We start from the raw sequence: 14895 nt of genomic DNA on the forward strand, positions 1-14895 counted from the left end.
GGATGATGAGATGAGATGTGAAGGTGAGGCGTAGTCTAGTATCTGGGGCCAGCCAGTACATACAGTGGACTAAGTATGCTAATTTGTACCTACTCAATCACAGTAAACTGAGTTTGTCCTTGGGGGATGGGGAAGGAGAGGCACTCCCAAAGAATGTCATATTGTGGCCAGATAATGACATTCCATGAAAAATAGGCTATGAAAACTGAGCATATATGAGCACTTGGTGGAAGTGACACATCCTACCACAGCTCCTGATAATTATGATAAGTGACATTTTTAAAAGTTTGAAAAGTGCTCTATGTAGATTAATTTATTTGAGGTTTACCACAACCTCATGAAGAAGGTACTATTATTAGCTCAATTTTATGGAAGACGAAACTGAGCCTAAGAAAGGTTAAGTGACTTGCCCAAGGTCATGCCGTGGAATTAATACTGGTTTTGTAGTCTAGGACCTGGGTGCTTATCCTCGTTCTGTTTATTATTATTTGTATGATGTTGGGCAAGTTATTGCAAACCTCTATGCCTCAGTTTCTTCATTTATAAAATGAGGGGGACTAGATATTCCCTTGCAGCCCTAAATCTATGGTGAGGTAATACGAGGATGTTGACTACTGTGCTGTGTTGTCTTGATAGAGAAGGAAAGCCCTTGGTCTACTGGATGGGTCCCAACCAGAAGCAAGAAAATGCGGTTCTTGGGCCCCAGGCTTGGGCAACATTGGAAGGGATAGCTGTGACTACACTTATTCACTGAGTCACAATCCAACATTCAGGGGAAATCAATCAATCAACAAGCATTTATTAAAAACCTACTGTGTACCAGGAACTGGATTGGTACAGGAAATAAAAATGTAGCATGGGACAGTGCAAAGAGCACTGGGTTGGGGTCAGGAGACCTGTTTTCCAGATCTGTTTCTGCTGCCAAATGGTTATGTGAAGAAATTTCTCAGGGAAGTCATTTTCCACCTCTGGACCTCAGTTTCCTCACGTATAATAGGATCGTAATGGACTCAGGTCTTTTTTGAACTCTAATATTTTATGTATCAGGCCTGTGGGCAGCTTCCATAGCTCTTCTTTTCTAAGAGTGGGAGATTATATACGGGTTTAATCACAGAGATGGAAGCATTAGGCATAGGATACAACCTATGTTTGTATTACAGCTTCATCTGAACTAATGACTCCCTGGAAGGAAGGAAGGAAGGGAAGAAAGAAAGGAGGAAGGAAGGGAGAGAAGAAAGAAGGAAGTGAGGGAGGAAGGGAGGGAGGACGAGAATAAAGAAGAGAGGAAGGATTAGAAGATGGAAAGAAAGGAAGAAAGAAGAGAGGAAGGAAGGAAGGAAGGAAGGGAAGGAGGGAGGAAGGAAAGAAGAAGGAGGGAATATTATTATTTCATTTGATCCTCAGTAACCTTGGGAGGTAGGTGCTATTATTACCTACATTTTACAGTTGAAGAAACTGAGGCAAAGAGAGTTTAAATGACTTGCCCACAGTCATACAGACAGTAAGCATCTCCGACCACATTCGAACTCAGGTCTTCCTAACTCCAAACCTAGCACTTTATGAACTTCACTACCTAGCTGCTTCTTATGTGGCCTAGTAAACACTTTCATTTACTCTTGAAGAAACCAAGACCTAAAGAGATGAAGGGACTTATCCAAAGTCACATGGGTAACTGGAACTAGAACCCACAGCCTCTTGACCACCCCACCCAATGGTCTTTGCACTGAACTGAACTGATCCTTGCCTAACTGAAGAAAAAAAGAAATGTACAGGAGTGTAAGATGTGCCATTATAAAGAAGAAATTAAGAATAAAAAATGCAAAGTTTGCATGAAGAGCTGCAGAAGCACATAAATCACCATGAAACAAACCATCTCAACATTGCCCTCAGGAGACAGAAGAGAGGGAGATAGATCACACCTTGCACCCACGCAGTGATGAAAGTCTTCTATCTATCCATGTCTGGTCAACTAATAAAGCACAGAGAGATAACAAATTGCCTCTTCCTACAGCATGCTCAGATTTAGAGGCTAATGGCATGGTCCTGGCAGATGCAATATGGCTGCCGGAACCTTTTTACATTTTCTTCCCATCTTTTGACAATGAGAGGAAAGATGAGATTATTCTTTTGAAAAAAAAAAGTCTTGGTCAAAACAGAAGAAGCAGCCTAGCATCGTTTCTAGAGAACCGGGCTTAGAGACAAGAAGATTTGCCTCTGACACAAACCACCTGTGGCTAGTCACTTACTCTCTCAGAGTCCCTGGCTAAGAATGAGTTACAGAGGAGTTTTTTATCTGTACTTACAGAAGGAGTTTACATGCTGGAAATGTATAATGAAATCATAGGCCCCAACTCCTTCCCAGCTCCCCTGCCTCTCAAAATACACAAGCTTAAACTTGATAATTTAAGAGGGACTTAAAAAGGGATTTGAGAAATGAACACTAATCTCCAAGAGACCCCAAAGGGAGATGATATGGAAGATGTGTCATTTCCCAATCCTCAAGAAAAGAACCCTGGAGTTAGAAGGGGACTTAAACAATCATTTTGTTCAGCCTCCTCTCTCCGGGAAGTCGGGTGTGCAAACTCTCCAAGGACAGGGACCATCTACCCTTTTCTTTTAAGAAAAAAAAACATTTCTTTGTTTTGTTTTTGAAACAATTTCTTGTTCAGTCATTTCAGTTGCGTCTGACTCTCTGTGATGCCAATTAGGGTTTTCCTGGCAAAGACACTGGAGTGGTTTGCCATTTCCTTCCTCAGCTTATTTTACAGATGAGGAAATAGAGGCAAATAGAGTAAAGTGACTTGCCCAGGGTCATACAGCTAGTAAGTGTCTGAGGCTAGATTTGAACTCAAGAAAATGAGTCTTCCAGATTCCAAGACCAGAGCTCTGTGCACTATGGCGCCACCTAGCTGCCTTAGCATTTGTGGATACTAACCCTTTTCTTCTTAAAGTCACTTATTAGAATAGCAGCACAGAGTAGTTGAAAGAATATTGGACCTAGAGTCAGAGGGCCTGAGTTCAAGTTCCTACTCCTTGTGTAAGCCTGGGCAAGTCTCTTCGCCTCTGTTCCTGCTCCTCAGTTCCCTCATCTGTAAAATGGAACTTGGCTTGGAAAATGGCTTGGAACTCTGCTACGTGCTGGGGATATAAATACAAGCAAAAAAGAAAGGCAGATCCTGCCCTCAAGAAGCTTATATTCTGATGGGGGAGAAGGTTGATGAGGTATCCAGAGTGGGGAGTGGTGTTGGGTGTTGGAGTCTAGAAAGTCAGAAGCACAGTCAGGAAGGGAACGAAAGTTGTCAAGCCTGGGTTCCTCCCTACAATGAAGGCCCCAGGAGGAGCTCACCAACAGGAGAAAGGGGCTGAAACGTCCCAGGAAATTTTTGAGGTGGGAAGGCTGTGGGGGTAGATGGCATATTACAGGATGAGGAGGCACCTGGCACTAAGGAAGATCCTAGGGTGATAAGGCAGCAGAAGCATGGTACTGAAATCACTTACAGCTAGAACTACTAAGAATCCATGAAGTCGCCTCATAGTCATGAGCTAGAGAGGCACCATGCTACAGTGGAAAGACTGTGAGCTCCTTGAGGGCAGGGGCTGTTTTTCATTTGGTCTTTGTATCCCTAATGCCCACCAGGGCTGGGGAACCTGTGGCTTCAAGGCCATATGTGGCCTTCTAGGTCCTCAAGTGTGGCCCTTTGACTGAATCTAGTTTGGACTTGTTTAATAATAATTTATATTTATTATATACTATATTTAATAATTTGTTTAATAATAATCCTTAATAAAAGGATTTGTTCTGTGAAGTTTGGATTCAGTCAAAGGGCCACACTTAAGGACCTGGAGGGTCACATTTGGCCTCAAGGCAGCAGGTAGCAGGTTCCCCACCCCTGCATGGGGTTTCACCCCTCCCTCACCTCCCAAGATTGAGGTTGGTTCTTAGTGCGGCTTCCCTAGGAATCCATGTTGAACAAGCCCGGTCAGCAGGAGGTTGTTTTGGGGTCCATTCATCTTCCTCAGACACGGCCCTTTTATCATGATTACACCAGCAGAAACGGAAGCAACAATATGAGATCCATGACTGTTCATTTTTTTTCCAGGATAAATGTCATGACACACATATGGGATTTTCAAAATGATAGCAGAAATCAATACTGTGAAGGAAGGAACAAAGCCAGATGAGGGAGAACCAGTCCCCAGCCATACCATCCATACTAAGACATCTACAACTGCTCAGACAAAACTTCAGTTTCACCAGTGGACCCCTTTACAGCCACCACCATTCCTGCCTGTGAGAAGAGAGGGTGCACAGACAAAGGCCTGGGCCTCCCTCCTTTCCCAGGAGCTGGGGCTCAGGCAAAGCTGGCTCTACTGTCTGAAACATGGGCATGCTTTTCAGACCGGTGTCAGTGATAGATTTGGCTTAAACCCCAGGGAGGATTTACCTTATCACACTCAGAGCTGTCAAAACCAAGAGGCAAGAGGGTCTCTTGGAGAAGGAAGATCAGCTGGTGTCAGGCATGTCCTCATTTATCTAACTCAACTGATTTATCCAGCAGCCCCTCTCTTCTTGGGAAAAGGATATGGGAGGCCTGTATCTTAAACACCTTTTGTTCAAATGGCCATTTGCTTCCCACTTGCTTTATATTAGTCTGGGAATTCTTCAGAACTAAATCTACTGATGGTGTAAAGGATTCTGGGTCATATGTTTAGTCTTGGCCAGCAATATAGTTTTCAAAGCATAATGCTAATGAGGGAACACCAGTAGCCATGTGAAAACATACAAGAAAAACCAGCTGAGGGAATGTGGATGGCCCACCACGACTAGAAAACCACTACTAGAAAACAACACAGAGCTCATATCCCACTAAGGAGACCTTCATTTTCATATATGAAAGATACTACATTAATAATGAATTACTATTACTGTTTTTTTCAGTTGTAGAAATAGACATTAGTAATGTATAAATATATGTGTGTGTGTGTGTATACATAATATGAATATGCGGGGCAGTAAGTTATATATTGAACTAAGACTTTTGGGACACCCTATATTAAGGGTGGAGATAAAACACATTTTACTTTTAGAGACCATAAAGTAATGGCCGTGACCTACATCATGTACATCCGACATAGGCCACTCTCAGTTATCTATGGTTGTGGCCACTGGGAGACAAATGAAACCTACAGAGAACCCTGAAACTTCATTATAGTCCAGAAATATAAACCTAGACACAGAATGACAGCTTAAAAGTCATCTAAACCAAACCCCTCATTCTGGACAGGAGGGGACAGAGGCCCAGAGCATGCACAACCAAGGCTACCTACCTACTTAATGGCAGAACCAAGATCAGAGATGCAAGGGTTTCAAGTTTCTCCTGCCCAAACATCCCCCCGTCATCAGCAAGGATATATCCAAGAAGTAAAATTCATTCTTAATCTTGGAGTAAACTGAGAAACATGGTATAGTGGAAAACTCACTGGTTCTGGGGTCAGAGGAGCTGGGTTTAAATTCTGCCTCTGATGTTTACTATCTGCGGTTTAGGCAATCCCCTCAGTTTCCTGGGGCCACAGTCGCCTGATCTGTAAAGCTAGGAGGTGTAAAATGGCATCTGAGGTCCCTCCTGGCTCTAAATCTATAAGTCTACCATCTGATCAAAATATAAGAATGAGGATAACTTTAGGGAGTTGAGGGCGTGTGTGCATGAAAGGGCAGGAAGAAGTGATATAAAGCATTCTAAAGTTAAACAGAAATTGTTTTCAGATTATCTACTGTCCTATATGCTCTCCCCTTCCCCCATTCCTTACTGCAGAAAATTGGGTCAGTTATATGCATAAGATCTCCAAGACTTATCCACATATGCAAGAAAGATCCTTTTCAGCCAATGTAGTCCCATCAAGGCCTTGGTGAGCCCTCAGTAAACTGTACAGCCTGACACTGGCAGGCCCTGAGCATCTGTACCTTCTGCCCAATGGTTAGTGTGGTCCAAGGATCAGGACAACCTACCCAGGATGGCTACCACCTCATCATCCTGAATCACTTCCAAAGAACCTGAAACCACAAAGCACAGGCTGTCGACACTCTCGCCAGCGTGGTAGATGAGGTCACCAGGGGCGCAATGCACTGTCTGGAATTCCATGGCCAGCGCCCGCAGGCAGCCGTCGCTGGCAAGCCGGAATGCTGGATGCTCCTTGAACACCTTGCGATTTAGGTGCACACAGATATCAGCCCGCATGTCCTTGGGGCATATCTGGAGAACCTAGGAAAAGATAAAAGATGGTAACTGTCAAAGTCATTCCTGCTGCTGCAAGACTATGGCTTCCTTTTTGTAGAGGCAAGATTGCACAGTAGAAAGAAAACCGGGTTAGGAAGGAGCAGATTGATATTCAAGCCCCAACACTCACATCTACTAAGTGTGTGTATTGGCAATTAAGTTGGGCCTTTCTTACTGTTTTAGAATGATTAATTAAGTGTCTTTGACTGAGCCTTATTAGGTACAAAGCCCCAGGCCCAAACCCCTGTCTACTAGGTGCTAAGCCTATGTGGGTGTGAAGCCCTCAGCATTCTAAGGGGAGTTGCTAAGATCAGAGCTAACAGTAGGAGCCTAAGTTCTGGTAGCTCAGATGATGTTTGATGATGGCTGAAGAGTGTATAAAAAGAGACAACAGAGTTATTTGTCTGAGGCTCTCACTCCTGGAGGCGCAGGACTCTGGGCAGCTGCTCTAAGAGCCTCCCCGCTGAACTCAGATGTTGACAGTTTCTTGGTAACTGTGAATTGTATTTGGTCTGTTTATAAATGTATGTTTGTAATTTGTTTATGTTTGCTCTGAAGTTCAGGGCGCTGGCTTTTCCCCCTGAACTAAGTGAATGATATTTGTATGTTGTATTGAAATAAGATTGTTAACCCCTTAACGTTACTTTCCTTAGTAAAGCAGATCAAAAGAACCTGTGCTGGAAGCGTTCTTGTTGTTGGGCTTGTGTTGGTCTTTCACCCCCACAGCAGCTGCTAGCTGAATTGTTGCAACAGTGTGTAACCTAGATTCATCTTCCTGAGTTCAAATCCAGCCTCAGACACTTACTAGCTGTGTGACCTTGGACAAGTCACTTAACCCTGTTGCTAGAGAAGTAAATGGCAAACCACTCCAGTATCTTTGCCAAAAAAAACCCCAAACAGGGTTGACAAAGAGAAGGACCTGACTGAAAAATGACTGAAAAGAAATAGAATGTAAAATCAGCCTGGCAAGGCTGAAACTGAACATTCATTAAAGATCTAGGTCTAGTTCAATTCAGTTCAGTTCAATTTAATAAGCATTTATTAGATACCTACTCTGTCCCAGGTGCTGTGATAAACCTTAGGGGTACTAAGACAAAAAAACAAAATATTCCATGAACTTAAGTAGCTGACAGCTTTTACTTCAGGTAAACCTAGAAAGGAACTAGAGATTCCAGGAGGTGGAGATGAGTAGGAAAAGCATTCTAGGCATGAGAGATAGCCTCTACAAAGAGAGGGGTGATGGAATGTCATGCAAAGAGACCAGCAAATAGACCTGGAAAGTAGAGGGCATGACAGGGAGTGATACACCAGGAAAGAAAGTCTGCAGTCAGACTGGAAAAGGCTTTCCATGTAAAACAGAGAAGTTCGTATTTGATTCAAGGGGCACAAAAGAACCACTGAAGCTCCTTAAGCAGTGAGCCACTGGTCAGACCTGTGTTTTAAGAATGTCAATTTGGCAACAGTCTGAAGGATGGATTGGAGAGGGGAGAGGGGCTGGATGCGCTCTCTCCCTCTCTCCCCCTCCCCCTCCCTCTCCCTTCCCCTTCCTCCCTTCTCCCCTCTCTCCTCCCTCCCTGTCTTTGTCTGTTTCTGTCTCTTCCTCCTGTCTGTCTCTGTCTCTGTCTCTTTGTATCTCTCTGTGTCTCTCCCTCCTCTTTCTCACTGTCTGTCTCTCTCTCTCTCCTCTGTTTCTCTCCGTTTCTCTCTTTCCTCTCTTTTTCTCTCTCTCCCTCTTTCCCTTTCTTCCTCTCCCTCGCCCTCTCCTTTCTGTTTCTGTCTCTCTCGTCTTCTCTCTCTCCCTACACACACACACACACACACACACACACACACACACACACACACGCACCAATTTCGATGCTATTGAAATAATCCAAGCAAGAGGTGATGAAGGACTAAACTGAGGTGGTTTTGGTTTGGATAGATATGGAGAAAAGAATGGATGTGAGCAGAGATGTCCTGGGGCCCCACTCGTACTGGCTAGTGTAAGTCAACTGCTGAACTTTCAGTAGGAGGGGTTATACTTTCTTTGGGCAAATGCTATCCATCAGGGCTTGATTTATTGCTTTGCTAATTGTCTAGACTTAAGAAAGCGATGAAGAAAATGCCCCGGTCATGCAGATTAAACTTTTTTTGTTTTTTGTGCTCACATTTTCCTTTTTTTTTTCTTTTTGGAGAGCCAGTTGTTAAACATTAATCGACATCCTTCTGGATGTAAGAAATCTTAGACAAGTAGAAGCAACAAGACTTGACAACTGATTACACATGGAGGATGGGGGGGTGAGGGAGATGAAGAGCCATGAAAAACAACCTACAAAACCCACAAATATGAACAGGGGCTTCCTCTCTCCAAGCGCATTGCATGCAAGAAAACTCAGCATGTCATGTCAGAACTGTGACCACTGGTCTGAAACGAAGGTTTATCTTCTAGGTGAATTCACCTTTAAATATTTGGTTTTCCCAGGATCAAGCAGCACTGTTCTATCTAGCAGCAGCTGCCAGCAGAGCGAGGCCTTGGTGTTGAAATGATGTTTTATTCATGGATAGCACTCCCAGAGCCCGGTGTGTATGGGTGTGGGTGAGGGAGAGGCAACAGGGCTTGGGCGGCAGAATTTATGGACTGCCATCGCTATGAGTCAGCCTCATCTTTGTTAGTTCTTGCTCCAACAAGTGCCTGCTTTCTCTGCCTCTGTCCCTGTCTCCCTGTCTGTCTGTCTCTCACACACACACTTTCTTACTTTCCTTATTTCCTTCTCCCACTTTCTCTCTTACTTTGTCTCATTTTCTCTCACACTTTCTCTCTTTTCTTCTTGTCTCACTTTCTTTTTTACTTTCTCACTTTGTCTTCCTCATTTTCTCTCTCATGGCCTCTTTTTGTCTCACTTTCTCTTTCTCACTTTCTCTTTCTCTCTTACCTTCTCCCACTTTCTCTCTTACTTTGTCTCATTTTCTCTCACACTTTCTCTCTTCTTGTCTCACTTTCTCTTTTAATTTCTCACTTTCTCTTCCTCACTTTCTCTCTCATGGCCTCTTTCTGTCTTTCTGTCTCACTTTCTCTTTCTCACTTTCTCTTTCTCTCTTACCTTCTCCCACTTTCTCTTACTTTTTCTTTCTTGTTTATTTTCTCTCATTTCCTTTCTCTTGCTTTCTCTCTATTCTCACTTTCTCTTTCTCTTTCTCACACACACACATGCGCACACACACACACACACACATGCCTCTTTGTCACTGAGATAGGAGCTTTAAATCTGAGCTTCCTAGGCTAACCTTTCTTGCTATTTGGCTTTCTAGGGCAAAGACCCTAGACATGAACAGGAATGTGTTAGCATGGAAGACTGGACCATCTCATCTAGAATCACGGCTGTAAGAGGTCTGAAAAGTCATCTTGTACAAAAACTTCATTGTACAGTGTGGGAAGAAGACCACAAAGGTGAAACGAACTTTCATTTAAGATCAGATAGCTCACTGGCAGCCAACCTGACTCCAGTCTAGCACCATTTCTAAGCATTTCTCCTAATTATCAAATATAATATAGCCATATGGGGGAAGAAAAAAGCTGGGAAGAGGAATCAGAACGAAAGCATTATCTCTTTTCCCTACAGAATTGCTTTTCAGTGGACTATTTTCCAGGTAGGTTAACCTCCACAAGAAGGCTGGTCAAGCAAATTGTTATAATGTCATGCCACCGGGTTGGATTTCAGAGACTAAAGGTGTTGCTATTTTTTTTCTGCATAGAAGAGGTCATCAGGATGGGGGTCTTAATAGAAATCTCATGACCATGTTGGCGAGTCTTTTCTTGCAGTTTGTCAAAGGTTCAGAGGCTTAAAGGAAAGTCCAGTATGGTGGAACTGGGTGCTCTCTGCCCACATCTCACCTATCCTCATCTTACCCAAAGGGATAAGTAAATGAGTAAATGGTGCCCATGCCATCCATCACATTATCTAGGCCAGCCACAGTCATAGAGGGGAGGGTAAGGAAAATCTTTACAATGAACAGCAGATTGCAATATTTTCCTGTCCTCTACTAAACTGAAACACATGACTCTTTTCCTTCCACCAATCTCTGGCTAATTCCTCCAGCTTAGCTTTGAAGTTTATTCCTAAAGGGACTATGCCAGCAAGAGCAAAAAGAAACTGACGTGGATGGTCAGGGATCTAAGCTCCCTATGAAAAAAGGATTATCTTACTGTTTGCTTCAGGTTTCCCATCTATAAAATGGGAAAAGACCTTCCCAGATCCTTCCTCTTTTCGTTCTGGGGTGGGTGGAGATATCTTGAGGTTATATAAGATGACGTATCACAAATGCTACTCTCCCAGAATGAGGACATGCTCATATTCAATTTATGTCACCTCTTTAGCTCTTGACCAATGCATATTAAAGAAGGAATAGTCACACAAACAATCCAAATCCATTCATATTTGCCTTTCCATAAACATATTCTGCCATATATTTACAGAAGATTTGTCTAAAACAAGTTTGAATTCCCTGAGCACACACAGACTTCAGCAAGAAACCTACAGATCTGAAGCGAGGAGGTGGCCAGGATTAAATATTTGTTTCAAAAATAATTCACAAAGTGGTAAATCCACATCTGTATAATAGAGAATTGACTGTACCTTTCTCACATGCACATTTTTTTCACTCTCTTTTTTCAGTCTATTATGCAATTTGAGCAAGCTTTCATCCAATTTAATGATATGAAATTAACACATGCAGACTCTCAGAGCAGAATAGGGATTTGATCATCATCACCATTCCACAGATAACAAAACTGAGGTCCAGAGTAGCTGCTCAACTGATCCCAAATTATACTTCTAATCTTGTATCTTTGTCATTTGTATACCTATTCTATTCTTCTAGAATAGAGGTATTTTACTTTTATCTTTGTATCTCTAGAGATACAAAGCACACAGTAGGTACTTAATTGATCAATCAATAAGCTTTTAAGTGTCTCTTATGGGCCAGGTATTATGCTTGACACTTGGGATACAAAGATAAAAATAAAATAGCCCTGCCCTCCAAGAGTTTATATTCTATTGGGTAAGATAATGTGTATACATATAAGGATACACAAAATAAATGTGAGGTAATTTGAGGGACTAACACTGGAGAAATTAGGAAAGGCCTCATAGAGAAGGCAGGGTTTGAGCTGAGCTTAGAAAGAAACTAGGGAGTCTGGTATAGGTGAGGCATGGGTGCATTATAGGTATGAAAGATAATCTCTGTAAAAGTATAGAGATAGGAAAAAATACGACACGTTAGGAACAGGAGCTGGACCACACAATGTATGAGAGGGAATAATATGTAATAAGGAAGTAGTGTATAATAAATCTTGGTTGAATTGCACTTAACTGACCACCTAAATTATGCAATGCAGAAAGTTAAGTGATAAGTAGTTTCTCTTAAGTTCCCAATCTCTTACCTTCTCAGTGTCAATGCCTCTGGACATGGACCAAGTGGACACAATATAGTCCATGACTCGTTCACTGAGTCCCTTTGGCACCTGGTAGAGCTTCAGGAAGTCCCGAACACTGTTGAGCATCTCATGGTACCTGTTGGTGTTAGCATACATCTGCTGGAAAATGGTGGTGACATTCCCAAAAATGGTAGCATACAGGAGGGCTATAGGAGAGAAGGAAAAGAAAATGGCATGTGAGTGGGAGTTGAGAAGTGGGATGAACTCCCCAAAATACACCATAGAAATGGCCAGGAGGTCAGGCCACTGGGCAACATGTTCAGAGGCTGAGGCCCATGGTACCTCCCTTTGCAACCTTGAAAAGAACAAACAGTATATGCATTTTGGAAGACTGGTAAGCCTGGGCATCATGAAATAGTAAGAGAAGGACCAGGAGAAACCCAAAAAAAGATTTGGATAGCTAATGTCAAGTCCTAGATATAATCAGCTATCAACTTTTTAAGAGCTCCAGATATACAAAGCTACCAGGCTGCTGTAGCAGACAAAAGCCAGGTTAAAGGGTTGCCATTCACCCCCACTGTGGCTACTTGGCTAGTTCTCCCCCCTTGGGTTTGTTTTTGTTTTGGGGTTTTTTACTTTACACTTTCACTCCCAACTTTGTTGGCTAGGTACTTAGCTCATTTCCTTGACTCCTAGCTAATGTCTCAGCAACACTCTCACCCACCCAAGTGACCATGCATTTCAGCCTCCAGTCACACTCTTCAGTTAGAATCTTTCCAGATTGTGAGTCCTCTAGAACTCCAACTCCAAGTGGGAGATTTTGCCTACTCTCACATGTCCCTGCTAGCCTCCTCTGGCCATGATGAAACTTGCGAGTCTATAGAGACCAGCCCTTGTCCATATCTGACTCAGAGCTCTATCTCAAGTTCATCCATTTAGAACTGGAAGGGATCCTAGAAATAAATCCAATCCTTCATTTTATACATGAGAAAACTGAAACCCAGAGAGGGTAAGTGATTTGCCCAAAAAAGAAAGGAAGCAAGCATCTAAGCACCTACTATGTGTTGGGTATGGTGCTACATGCTTTACAAAAATTATCTCATTTGATTCTTTTGACAACCCTAAGAGGTAGGTGCTATTATTACCCAATTTTACTTTTAAGGAAACTGAGGTAGAAAAGTCAAGTGACTTGTTCAGGGTGACATAACTAATAAGTATCAGAAGCTGGATTTGAACTTGGCTCTTCCTAAATCCAGGCCCAGTGATCTATCCACTGGGCCACCTAGCTGTTCCTAGTTCACATAGGCAGTTGATAGCAGAGCTGGAATTCAAACCCAAGTCCTCTGACTCCAAATGCCTTAACTCTTTCCACAGTACCTTGCTATCTCTGGAGTAGGTTATCACTAATCCCTTTCTTAGCCTTCTAAGATATATGCCAAAAACTCAAGCTCATCATTCAGAAGTCCTCTGAGCTACTCACTTGAGGCATTAGAGCAGGGGTGGGGAACCTGAAGCCTTGAGGCCACACGTGGCCTTTTGACGGAGTCCAAGTTTTACAAAACAAATCTTTTTATTAAGGGGATTTGTTCTGTGAAGTTTGGATTCGGTCAAAAGGCCACACTTGAGGACCTAGAGGGCCACATGTGACCTCAAAGCCGCAGGTTTTCCACCCCTGCCTTAGAGTTTCAAAGAATCATTGAATTATGGACACTTTGAGTCAGAAGAGACCTCCTAGCTCATAGAACACAGCTCCATAAATGTCGTCTACAGCATCCTGGACAGGAGCTCTTCCAGCTGCTGACTGAACACCTCCACTGAAAAGAAACTCATCGTCTCACAAGACAGGTTTTCCATTTGGGGACAACTCTAACTGTTAAGAATTTGGTTTTGTTTTTTCCTTTATACCAAACAAAATCTACTTCCACTCATTGGACCTGATTCTACCCAAGCATGGTATATGCATAATCTCACTTCCATCGATTGCGTCATCCTCACTAAATCTTCTCTTCTCCAGGTTAAACATACTCAGGGCACAGAAATGGGGAATTGTAAGGTCCCTCAGAAGCCATTAGATATGACCCATACATGAACATACTTCGCAAGGGATAGATCAGCCTCTGCTTGAAGACTGCTAGAAGGAAGAACTCACTACTTCTCAACACCTTTCCATTTTTGGCTAGCCCTAATAGAGAGGTGGCGCAGTAGATGAAGTGCTGGGCCTGGAGTTAGAAAGACTCAAGTTCCTAAGTTCAAATCCGGCCTCAGACACTTACTAGCTGTGTGACCCTGGGCAAGTCACTTCACCCTGTTTGCCTCAGTTTCCCCATCTGTAAAATGAGCTGGAGAAGGAAATGGCAAACACTCCAGGAATTTGCAAAAAATACCCCAAACGCGGTCATGAAGAGCTGGAAACAAGTGAGAAATGACTGAACAACAACAAAACAACAATTGTAGGAAGTTTCTCCCGACAGAACATAAGTTAGCTTCTTTGCGGTTTCTACCCAGGAGTCCTATCCCTGCCCTCTTGGGCAAAGAAAATTAATCTAATCCCTCTTCTACCCGAGGGTCCTTCAAATGCTATAATCCAGCTCTCATGTCCCAGGTCATCTCTTCTCCTCTCTAGGATAAATATGCCCATTTCCTTCCACCGCTTTTCACATGACGTAGATTCAGTCTTTCACCATCCTATCGACCCCCAGTTTATCAATGTCAGCCAGGTGGCACAGTGAATAAAGTGTTGGGCCTTGGAGTCAGTGAGATCTTAATTCAAATGGATGAGCTGCATGACCCTGGGCAAGTCACTTGAATTACCTACCTCAACTTCCTCAACTGTGAAATGTAAATAATAATAATAGCATCGAGATAGCTCCCAGGGTTGTTGTGAGGATCACATGAAACAATATTTGTAAAGTGCTTAGCACAGTGCCTGGAATATAACAGACATTTAATCAATGCTTGTTCCCTTTTCCTCTGCTTTAATCATGGTGCCCAGAACTGAAAACAACACTGCAGAGTAGGTCTGATGAGGGCAGAGAACACAGTAAGTAGATCACCTCCCTATTCCTAGAAACTATGACCTTCTTAGTGCAGTTCAAGGTCAAATTAGCTTTTTTGGCTATAATATTACACAGGCCCAATTTCTTTCAATTAATCCATATGACATGGTTTCTACTTCCTTCATCACCTTGTAATCCATAGGAATTC

General features: G+C 42.8%; 1 protein-coding gene across 1 annotated transcript in view; it reads right to left on the minus strand.

Annotated features, from left to right (window-relative positions):
• The window catches only part of KCNH1 (potassium voltage-gated channel subfamily H member 1), a 515719-nt gene that overhangs the window by 187634 nt on the left and 313190 nt on the right, over positions 1–14895 (minus strand). Inside the window, exons 8-9 of the mRNA XM_036756302.1 lie at positions 11698–11897; positions 6008–6260 (exon numbers count right to left, since the gene is read on the minus strand). Of these exons, the coding sequence (XP_036612197.1) occupies positions 6008–6260; positions 11698–11897 (453 nt within the window). The remainder of the gene's footprint in view (positions 1–6007; positions 6261–11697; positions 11898–14895) is intronic.

This window comes from Trichosurus vulpecula, chromosome 4 (genome assembly GCF_011100635.1).
Source record: "Trichosurus vulpecula isolate mTriVul1 chromosome 4, mTriVul1.pri, whole genome shotgun sequence".
In the NCBI taxonomy this organism is placed as follows: Eukaryota; Metazoa; Chordata; class Mammalia; order Diprotodontia; family Phalangeridae; genus Trichosurus; species Trichosurus vulpecula.